The sequence below is a fragment of the Rhamphochromis sp. 'chilingali' genome (genome assembly GCF_963969265.1).
Source record: "Rhamphochromis sp. 'chilingali' genome assembly, chromosome: 5".
Lineage (NCBI taxonomy): Eukaryota > Metazoa > Chordata > Actinopteri > Cichliformes > Cichlidae > Rhamphochromis > Rhamphochromis sp. 'chilingali'.
Genome location: NC_137932.1, coordinates 35,533,334 through 35,545,283, shown reverse-complemented (window position 1 = coordinate 35,545,283; position 11,950 = coordinate 35,533,334). Strand labels below are relative to the sequence as shown.

At 39.9% G+C, this 11,950-nt stretch overlaps 1 protein-coding gene across 9 annotated transcripts in view; it reads right to left on the bottom strand.

Moving 5' to 3' along the window:
- Positions 1-1,095: 1,095 nt before the first annotated feature.
- LOC308397554 (ankyrin repeat domain-containing protein 9) overlaps positions 1,096-11,950 on the bottom strand; it is a 37,207-nt gene continuing 26,352 nt past the window's right edge. For 2 of the 9 annotated variants that reach the window (XR_013971805.1, XR_013971808.1), the window contains 4 exons: positions 4,264-4,327; positions 4,048-4,184; positions 3,170-3,262; positions 1,096-2,684 (listed from right to left, as the gene is read on the bottom strand). Coding sequence is in view for 2 of the 9 variants with exons in the window: in XM_080883518.1 (XP_080739644.1) it covers positions 5,781-6,710 (930 nt within the window). In the remaining 7 variants the exon portion in view is untranslated. Of the gene's footprint in view, positions 2,685-3,169; positions 3,263-3,434; positions 3,557-4,047; positions 4,185-4,263; positions 6,847-11,950 lie in introns of those variants that run through there. The other 7 variants (XR_013971806.1, XR_013971809.1, XM_080883518.1 and 4 more) reach the window with 6 other exon arrangements.

Genomic DNA, 11,950 nt, shown 5'->3' with positions numbered 1-11,950 from the left:
AGAGTCAATACTTTGTAGAACCACCTTTTGCTGCAATTACAGCTGCCAGTGTTTTAGGGTATGTTTCTACCAGCTTTGCACATCTAGAGACTGAAATCCTTTCCCATTCTTCTTTGCAAAACAACTCCAGCTCAGTCAGACAAAATGTGGAAAGGTTCAAGGGGGCAGAATCCTTTTGCAAGCCACTGTATCTCACTGCCCAAGGACCTTGTGTTTCCCGTGATAATAATTGAAGGGTGCTTTTCCATTTTGGCTCAAATAAGTCTGATGTTTGAAGGCATGCAGAGATGGAAAAAAACAAAACAAAAGCAAAACCCTCAAATGTGTTAAACCCAACGAACAAGCCTATTCTGAAAATGTAATGACCAGAAAGGAGGTGTTTATATTCAGCTGTTGGGGCAAAAATCAAAAGTTATTCAAAAGCTAACAAAGTATTTCTACTTTGTTGCTTCCCACCACCTGCAGGTAAAACCTCCTGAAAACCCTTCAGCAGGTTCAAAACCAAGGTTATCATAAATATGAAATAGAAATATTAAATGAAAACCAGACCAAGAAAAACCCAAAACAAAACAAACTTAATTGGAAACAATTTTGTGAGCTTGGATCACTAAGCTACAATACAATACAAATAGAGGAAATATCTTCAGTTTTAGTATTGGTTAGTCTATACACACAAACTCTTGTGTACACTGTATATACAAATGTTTTCTACACTCTAAGAAATAAAACGTTGGATTTAATTGACAAAGTTAAGGCAATCTTTTCCACAAAACCTGGTCAATTAAACATAAATCAATATGGTTATTATCTGCAATTTCAATGGTGATGTATATCAGAAGTGAAATTGTTCTATAAAAACAACAGCTTTCCTTTCATTGTTACTATTTAACACCATTAAATAGAATTTAAATACTTTGTTAATTTTATTAACTGTATTGCTTTAGGTTCAATTGACAATATTAATTTGAATTTAATGGCACCATTTAGATTGAGTTTTGGACCTAATTAATTTGCTTAATTATGATTTAATTAATAGTTTCATCTATATGGTAAATGTTTAGGTATCAACAAAACAAGTCTAGAAAGGTTCCTGAGTTGTCATCTATACATTGTAATTAGGTGTTTGGACCTTTCAGAGGTCTTCAGCAAAGGTCTAACACTTAACTACAGAGTACAGGTGACAACTCAAAAACCTTTTTACACTTGCTCACACGTTACCATTTATAACATTCAAGATCCTTGCACTTCAATAGAAAACTCTTACACCAAAGCTTACATAAAGTGTAAATGCAAAAAAAGGGTGCTGCATCAACAACTTTATTTACGGTGAGCCTTAACAAGGCAAAGCTTCGACAGGGAACAACACTGCATAAGGCAATATTAAATGCTTAAAGTGCATGACCAAAATTTAAACATTGGAAACAACTTTCGAGTTTCAACAAAGTGACATTGTAGTGTGCCGTAAGATGTCAAATTCAATACAACTTGTGATTATAGTCAGATCTGCAGATTTACCACAGCAACTTAAAAATCACTGTATAATGCAATTACAGAAAATACTTAAGTGACACAAAGGTAAAAACGATTTAGTCCCCAGTTACAAAAATCTGATTCAGAATTATAAGTTTTCTATTATATAATAAATTTTACAATTAAAAAATGCATATAGCAAATCTCAAAATATTCTTAATTAAATGCTAAGACCAAAAATCCAGTACTTAACTTGAGTACAGGTGACAACCTTAGAACCTTTTCACATTTGTTTGCACATACACTTTAACATTTATAACACTCAAGATCCTTGACCTACAATGGAAACCTGGTACACGAGAACTAATATGAAGTGTAAATACAAAAAAAAAAAATTGTGTTGCTTTAACAACTTGAACAAAAGCCTTCAACGAGGCAAAGCTTAAACAGGGAAACAACACTGCATAATGCAACATTAAATGAAGTGTGTAAAATAAAATGTAAACATCTGAAACAACTTTCCAGTTTCAACTAAGTGACAGTGTAGTGAGGAGTAGGATGTCAAACCTGACAGAATGATTTCAGGATCTACAGTTGTAGGTCTGCAATGGCTACAGTCTGCAGAATTACCACAGCAACTCAAACTGAAGAAAATGTTGTGAAACAAGGAAATATATCCATCTGCGTAATTTTGTCCCCAGTTCCAAAAACTCAAGTTTCTGAATTATGTTTTCTTTTCCACAATCAAAAGAAAAATGGCATTCAGTAAATCTCTTAAATATTAAAGCTATGACAAAATATTTACAAACAAAGATCAACATATATATATTTATGAACTTTTAAACAGTGAAACAGAGCACTTATTTTGGGAGACATTTCGATCTAGAAGAGTCATTGCGTCTCCTTTTGGCAGAGTTTGTTCTTCAGCACTTGTATTTTGTTAGACAGTTTTTTGTCTTCCAGTCCCATGAGCACCTTCTGGAAGAACTCAAATGCGAAGTGGCTTTGGGTAACTCAGATTGAGGCAGTAAATTAGCCCAAACAAAAGTGCACACCCGCTCGCCACATCGTGAAGATCCTGCAAGACGGTGCATCTCTCGATAATGATGCCAACATCTTCAAGGGAGTCATCAGGCTGTGCTCCTTCATGGATTATTTTATAAACACGCCAAATCCATCCTCTCAAGCTCTTCAGCTTCCATCACGTTGAAATCCTGAAAAGGACAGAAATATTTTAAATCTGTTGTATTTTGGTCATTGCATCATCTATCTATTCACTGCATTTTAGTTCAAATGGTCCACACTATCCTAATTACACATATCCCTGAATGAGACTGAGGAGAACAGACCAAAGAAAAATGTGGATTTAAGACAATCACCAATAAAGACCAAGAAGAAGATACATGAAACATGGACAGAGGGCAGAAGGAGTATACATTAATAATATTATCAATATTCTGCTGACCAGGGTCATTTTCTTTAGTTTTGCATAAAACAATGTAAGTGAATGGAAACAAAATCCTAGTATTTCCCATGCACTTTATTGTTGTAAGCTAATTTAAAGAAAACTGATTGCTGCCAGAACAGGAGAATGCCTGGGCTTGTTTAGAAAATACATTTTTCAACTTACAAAACTCTGGGAATTATGACAGTCAAAATTTTACTGAGGGGTGGAATATCCCTTTAAAAATAAACTTACCATGTACTCTTTGATGAGATTTTCAGGGTTCTCATTCAGGTATATAATCACAGCTTTAAGGATGCATTCACGCTTCACTTCGATTCGGGAACTCTAAACAAAACAACACATGCAGCGCAATTACTTTTTTGAAGTTTTTAGAGACCCCCACAGAACTTAAGTCAATTTTTATTGTTGTTTAACCAATTCATAATTGTTTCTAAGTAATTTTAAACATGCTTTTTGCAAGCAAGTAGTATTTTGTGTTAGAGAATGAGAAGCTTACCAATTCATTCCCATAAAGATTATAAGTTATGAGTCCAATTACACTGATTGCGATACATTGGGTCGCGGAAAATGCAGCTTTAGCGTGGTGTACCACCCGAAAAGTGTTGTTGCATAGGAGTGCTGTTCAAAGGAATCAAAAACATTTTGATAGAGATTTCCAAAAATTAATGACAAAAACTACACACTGTCACGTTAATATGAGGTATGCGGGCTACCACCACATTTGCAGTATTTATACCAAGTTTGAGTGAAAAAAAATAATCTATTGTGTCACTGAGTTGTGGCGAAATGTGAAATGTTGTCTGCCTTTGTCTTTTCTCAGTGTAGCTAATTATTCCTTTGGACAATTAATGAGTAACAAAAAAAAGAAAAGAAAAAAGCTACAATGCCAGCAGCGGCACTTATGGCCTCTAGGGGCATGAGTTACTTAGTTCTGCTTTGTGTCAGGACCAAGTCCAGAATATAAGCCAAAAGCGAGATGAGAAGTATAACGCAGGAGAGAACAAGCATAAAATGACCCAAGAAAGTTAAAAATACAGGTTAATAACCAGACCTGAGATCAACCTGCAACTAATCTATTAGTTACAGAACATTATAACAAGACAGAATACCTGTGAATTGTAGACAATGCTGCTGTGATCCGCCGCGCTGTTTCCCCTCCTTTTTTTCGTAGAATCTTCATCAACTGGTCAGAGTACTGGTCAAGACTGCTCATGAATGTGGACAGCAGTGGAACTGTGGTGATAACCTAAAAGACCAAATAAGAGAATTCAAAATGTAAAATTGCGTATTAAGGAAAAAGTAAATAATATGCAAGCATTAGGTACCTTCAACATGAACTTTTGGAGCACAGCTCAAATCTCCGCAGCTCCAAATTCCACAACCAGCAACCTGAGAGAAAAAGAAAAACAGAAAAAATTAATCGTTTACAGTGAGACACATGCAAAGGGGTAGCACAGAGATGGTCTAAACTTAAGAACACTCCTATTTCTTTTAAAATGTATTAATAATACAAGTTAAATTTCAAATGCTCCAAAATTTCTATTACTCATTTCATAAATCTGTTCCTGTGAGCACGTTTACCATTATATACCGGAACAGCCCACTCTGTGAACGTGACCCACTTGCCCCCAAAAATAAAATCAAGTATACTGGGTGGTTAGTGCTCCGTTTGTCGGTTTGTGCTGGTAAAATCATCGTTTGTATCGCTAGGTGTCAAAGATATTACACTTTTATTTAATAGGTCATTCAGAGTTCTTTCATTCAGTTTTTTCATTCTCTGCGCATGCTCCGAAAGGATGTGGAAAGGGCTCTTTGGATTTAATTAAATGTGTTCAATAAATTGGAAATATCAATATTATTTAACATTAAAACGGTATAGAATTAATTAAATCAAATTTAAAAATATTAATTACACCCATAAGATTAACAATTTTAAGTATATTGAACATAAAACTAAGAATTAATTTTTAAAAACCCCATGTTTCATTTGTTAGAGTGTAGGCTGAATTTGTTCCTTATCTACAAACTGCATCAGACCTTCTGTGTACCAACAAGTGAAGTTTCAGAAAACCTTTTCAAACCGAATACTACTAAATATTAAAATCTTTAATTTTAATAATCATTGTTATACTAATAATTATATTTAACTTACTGTCTGTGTAGGTTCTCAATCACCCAGGCTATAGTAAAACAAGGAGCTTGGAAAGAAAAGCAACTAGACTTCTTTAAGTTTCTTGACGATGTTTCACCTCTTGAAGCTTCTCCAGTTCAGTTTCTTCAGAACTGGAGAAGCTTCTTCCTTTCCAAGCTCCTTAGATTCCTTACAGTATGCACCCCCTTCTTCATTTCCATTAGCAACAAACATGTTCTGTCAATGAAGGCCCAGGAAGACAGTCACTTAAATTTTTATTTATTCAAAGACAGAGATCCAAAATGTTTTCAAGTCACCTGATCATTTTCTTATGACTACTTTATGTTGCTGATAAATACTATAATTTTAATAAATTAAATTAATCAGTAACACAGGTCAGTATTAGTGTCTGTCCGTCCTTTTGATACAATACACTTGTATCATTACTAGATACAACATTTCATAGACACATAAATGATTCATGGCACCTGAATCAATGTGAAACGCTACAGTATGGCTTTTTTATTCCTTCCGGTGGAATCAGCGTGGCTTATGTTGCATCATTAGATCACATTAATTTAGTCTATTTGTTCCCTGACTGTTAGTGTTTTATCTGTTCAGGCCTATAATAGCCATACAGGATCTTCAAATGCTCACACACAGCATGCTAAAACAGCAGTATCCAAACAGGGCATGCATGTGTCACTGATGCTACACCACCCTCTGCCTGTCCCGCTGGCTCACAGGCAGTCCCGGTGGTTTGAGGGAGGAGGGAATGGGCAGCTCGAGTAGGCTGTCCGGAAAGCTGGCAGGGCTCAGCTGCTGCAGAACAGTCTGCATGGCGCTGAGAACCAACGGCGCCGGGCTCCTTCCCGACAGGTAAAGGTAGGTCTCCTCGCCTAGCATCTTGCTCCAGCGCTCCGATTCTCCAACCAGAGCTTCCTTCATTTTGAAGCGAACTTTTGGCATAAACAGGAGCAGGTTGTCCAGACACCGCCTTTTCTCCCCACTTCTGACCACCGTGGAGTCTCTGAGCTTTTCCAAAGTAATGTCCAGCGGGGTCAGGCCGTTGTGGTCTTGGGCGTACGGGGACGCCCCGCTCCCCAGGAGCAAGATGACCGCCTCGGGACGCAGAAGCTCGCAAGCCAGATGTAGCGGGGTTCTTCCGTCCTCGATGTGAAAACACCCGGCTCGGTCCGTGTAGGACGGGGTAATGGCTATACGGTGGGTTTCTTGTAAGATGAGGCAGAGAATGTAGCGTCTGTCGTAGCGAACAGCCATAGCGAGGTGAGGCGCGGAGGACGGGCAGGGGCAGAAGCGCTCCCCGGGTTTTGCTAGCGCTTCATCCGTGTATCGGCTGAGGAGGTACTGAGCGTACGCCTGGTGGTCATGAACTATAGCGTACAGCAACGCCTCCGACGGGCTGTAAATCCTCTGGCCAGAGTCCTCGTCCAAGTAAAAAGTTTCCATCGTCCGCATGTCCTCCAACATCCAGACCGGCTTTAGGTCCCGCACGGCCCGGTAGAAGAGCAGCGAGAAGGACTTTCGATGCTTCTCGACGCTCCGAGCCTCCGAAGTGACGGTTAAAGAGGCCATGGCAACCCGAGTGATATAAATTCCCTGAACCTTACACGGTTTCATTCACAGAGCGCAAAAACTACCATTTCCCCAACAGAAGCTCGAGTCCAGGGACCTACTGAGTCAGTGTTTGAAATAACCGACATTCCTGTAGCTGCTCGAGCCCTCTGCAGTACTGTGCGAGGGCGCATGCGCACAACGTACAAACGTCAAAAGGTTTTACAAACTTTATTGACAGTTGAGCTGTGAGCTGATTATAAGGGCTGTGTCCAAACTCGGGGGCTGGGCTGCATCCTTGGAAGGATAAAGGATAGACAAGTTACTTTGTTCAAGTGCATTTTGGTGCTGATGCTACGTTTACTAATCTACAACTACTGCTATCGCAATTAAGAATGAGCTGCGGTAGCGCTCCTTCCTGCATTGTGGGTGAAAAAGTCTCCTGCTGAACGAGCTGCTCAGTGCTCGTACAGTCTCATGCAGGGGGGTGGGAGGTGTTGTTCATGATGGATATTAGCTTATTCAATTCAATTTCAATTCAATTCAATTTCTTTATTGTCCCACAAGGGGAAATTAGTTTAGCAGCAGGATAAAAATAAACAGAACAATACTATAAAATAATAACAACAATAATAATGATAGAAAGTTCAAGGACAATTATTTAATAATAATAATAATAATAATGGATTGGATTTATATAGCGCTTTTCAAGGCACCCAAAGCGCTTTACAATACCACTATTCATTCACTCTCACATTCACACACTGGTGGAGGCAGCTACGGTTGTAGCCACAGCTGCCCTGTGGCAGACTGACAGAAGCGAGGCTGCCATATCGCGCCATCGGCCCCTCTGGCCAACACCAGTAGGCAAGTAGGGTAAAGTGTCTTGCCCAAGGACACAACGACCAGGACAGAGAGCCCAGGGATCGCATCTGTAACCTTCCGGTTACAGCTGCGATTCCCAACCCCCTGAGCCACGGTCGCTCCCTTACCATTAAGGAGACAAGACCCAGTAGGGATAAAAGAGACCTGGAGTCTTTTAGTCCTCCTTGGAGGTACTCTAAAACGGCGGCCGGAAGGCAACAACTCAAACTCACTGTGAAGTGGATGGTTCACACAATTAATAATAGAATGAGCCTTTCTAAGCACATTTCTATTGTAAATGGCCAAAAGTCCATCTTGCCAGCTCCCTGGAATTTTGCTAGCAGTTTTTTTTTTTTTTTTTGTGATCAACATTTTATTGATTTAAAACGGGGTTGGGGGGGGTGTACAGACATATACAGCACAACTGTAAACTGCAGTAGCAAAGCAAACATTAGCAAACAAGGCATAGGGACAGCAAAGAAAAGACACAAAAAACACAAAGTTAAAACCAATTATTGCCTCTTCCAGGAGATAACTCTGGATGAGAAGATTTTCCAAGCATCAACAGTCGTGGGTCGAGCTTTATTTAATTTTGCTGTGGTATGTTCAAAACCAATAACACGGATAAGACATCGTCTACAGAATGATTCCATACAAATGTCAGGACAGAACCATTGCTTTGTAATAGTCTTCTTTGCGGATGTGAATCCAGCGAACAACATTTTGCATTGCATTTGTTTTAAGGAGATTTCAGAGGTATCATTAAGGAGACAAAGACCAGGATTGGGAACATAAAAAACTTCCAGCACCTCAGATAACACAGAGTTCACAAAGACCCAAAAATCGGATACCACAGGACAGTCCCAAAACATGTGCAAAAACATGCCAGGTGATGAATCATTGCAGATGTGACAGTAATACGTAGCCTGTAGTTTCATCTGGAACCTCCTATAGGGTGTAATGTATGTTCTGTGTATGGTTTTGAAATGAATTAATGGATGCGCCAGGTTCTTAGAAGTCAAACTCAGATTAGACCACACTGTATCCCAGTCTATATTAACCTGTAGTTCTCCCAGTTCCCTGACCCAAATAGATTCAATAGGCAGGGACTTCATACCATGTTCGGCTAATTTGTTGTAGATTTTGGAAACAGAGGGTCTGCCAGATTTAGGCAGGATCCAGTCCAACATGGGATGAGAGGGAAGAGGAGAGTCCCAGGGGACACCACATGCTTTGAAAGCTGATCTGAGCTGCAGATATACAAAGTAAGAAGATGCAGGAAGAGAAAAACGTGTCCTTAAGTCCTGAAATGAGCAAAGGCCTTGGGCGTTGAATAGATCATCAAAAAGGTTTATCCCGAGTGAGAACCGAGAGGGTTGAACAAATGGTCGGCTGCCACATAGTAACTTTAAATTATGCCAGAGTGGTGAGCTTTTACAAAATTTAACTGGAGCACCCAGCCACCTTTCTATCTTCCTCCATACCTGTATAGAGTTGGCAATAATAGGTCCGAATTCGTTGTTGTTGTAGAGCGTATTGGTGGGAAAATTAGCAAACAGAAGATCTTGTAGTCTATGCGGTGCTGCCTTGGCGGATTCGATCATTTTCCACGCAGTAGTAGTCTCTGGGTTGACCCACGTACTAAGCGCCCTGATTCGGAATGACCAGTAATAAAACTCGAAGTTTGGTACTGCCAGGCCACCAAACAATTTGGGCCGCTGCAATGTTGACAAACGTATCCTAGGCCTTTTGCCATTCCAAATAAATTTAGACACCGCAGAGTGTATGTCTTTAAAATAAGTTAGAGGAGGAGAGAGTGGCAACATAAAAAAAAAAGGAAATTAAGCCGTGGCAGTATGTTCATCTTTACTGTGTTGATTCTACCCTGAAGCGAAGTTTTTAAATTGTCCCATCTTTGAAAGTCGGATTTGATCTTATTTAGCATAGTAGTAAAAATTTTGCTAGCAGTTTTTACCAGAAGTCCCAACCGATTCTTATTCTTCACCGTCAGGTTACCAAACCATGCAGCAATACAAAAAGACATCACAGATTTGATAAAATATCTATAAAACAAGGACAACATCTCAGATGAGACATTAAAAGATCTCATTTTTCTTAAAAAGAACAGTCTTTGTTGAACTTTTTTAGTAGTGGCATCAGCATGAGATTCAAAACACAGTTTATGGTCAAGTACCACACCTAGATATTTATAACTCTCAATGATCCCAATATCGGCAGTTTTAATGATAGTAGGTGATGAGCTATAAGAGGACTTCCTAAAATCAATAATCATGTCTTTAGTTTTTGACACATTAAGTGACAGGAAGGACTCATCACACCAATTCACAAAATCATCTACAACCTGTCTATGGCCTGACTCATCCCCCACTAGAAGACTGACGATCACTGTGTCGTCAGCAAACTTCAGGATGTGTCTGTTCGTGAAATTGCTGCGACACTCATTTGTGTACAGAATGAACAGAAGGGGAGAGAGGCAACAACCCTGGGGCGATCCAGTAGAGGAGGAGAGCACATCAGAAAAGACATGATTCACCCTCACGCATCGTGACCTATTACCGTATTTCCCGGACTACAAAGTGCACCTGAATATTAGCCGCACAAGCTAAAATCAGGGGAAAATCCTGTTTTGTACATACATTAGCCGCACCTGACTAAAAGCCGCAGGTGTTTCAATGTTGACTTATCATATGTAAGAGAATATGCACAAAGGGAATTGTCAGGAAAGAGATGGCTGTTTGGAGACACACCCCTTTTATTAATATTTTGAAAAACAAGTTAGGGGTACATATTTGCACATGTAGTACATAACAGTAACCTACAGCACACCAGAAAAATAGATTCGGCCTACCTTTTAGGCTCAGGTGCAGTGACACGGCTTTAACAAGAAGAAAAGTCAGTCATTCACCATCTTTCTCTTCTTCCTGCGCTCTAAAACCACCAAAGTCCTCTTCTCCAATGTCGGAAACGAACAGGCTCAGGATGGCTTCGTCATCCACTCTCCGCTTCTCTCCTTCGTTGTCACTTTCAAAACCAAAGAAATCCTCGTTGTCAGTGTCAGAGTCGAACACCCTCAGAAGGGCCGTGGCGGTGTCCTCCTCTCCATCATGCAGCAGTCCAGCCCTTCAAAATCCGTTGGTGATCGTGGATGTTTTCGCACTTTTCCACGCTGTCAGAATCCACCGGTGGAGTTGGGCATAACTTGCTTTTCGCAAGTTTATCGCCGTTCGTCATCCACGCCTCCCGCTGAATGCGTAGCGCTACTTTGAAGTTTGTTTTTCGCGCTACTTCGTACGGCACTACGTTGCCTGGCGGACGGACATGTGACTAACATACCACTCTTGAACCCCGATCCTTCCGCCAGGCAACGTAGTGCCGTACAACAGCGGAACAAACAAAACAAATCGTCTTACGATATCACAAAAATCATGGAAAATCCATAGAAAAGCCGCACCTGACTAAAAGCCGCAGGGTTCAAAGCTTGTGCAAAAAGTAGCGGCTTATAGCCCGACAATTACGGTAGTCAGAAAGTCCGTCACCCAGCCGACCAGACTAGTGTCAAGCTTAAAATGATTGTAAAGCCTGTCAGCAAGTAAGAAGGGTTGAATTGTATTAAATGCAGATGAAAAGTCAGCAAATAATAATCTTGCATGGGTGTGAGGGGCCTCAAGAGTGTGACAGCAGCATCCTCCACACCTCTTCCTGCTCTATAGGCAAACTGGAAGGGGTCAAGATGATGTTCAACATGCATTAAAATCTTCTTCTTAATTATCTTCTCAAATGTCTTCATCACTAAAGAAGTCAGAGCCACAGGCCTAAAATCATCCAGTGCCTTAGGAGAACTGCCCTTAGCAACAGGAACAATAATAGCATGTTTCCAAATCTTAGGTACTGTCTGTAGCTCTAAAGAAAGTGAGAAGATATAGTGAAAAATCCCACTCAGCTGATCAGCACAAGTTCTCAGTATCTGTCCACAGATGTTGTCGGGTCCAGGACTCTTGCTTTTGGTGTGTCAACATAATTTATACTGAATTCAGCACAATGCCACTCAACTACATACATTATTAAGAAATCCAGAAATGCAGAAATGTTGGGCTTTGTGACAAAGGTGACAGGCTCAAGGTGTAATAGTAATTGAAAAAAAATCAACACAGAAGCATGAGAAGGATTTCTCCATTTACTGTCTTATTCTCATTTTTGATCATTTCTCTGGAGATGATCAGTTAGCTGTTTGACAACTACTCAGTCTTTCAAGAATTTTGGAGATAAAAGGAAGGTTAGAGATTTGCCTATTATTAGCTAAGACCGCTCGGTCTAGTAACAGTTTAAATACTGCCAGCTTGAAGGCCTGTGGTTCATAGCTGGTTAATAGAGATTGAAACATTAATTAATGGAAGGGCCTCTTTGAGGAGTCTTAGGAATAG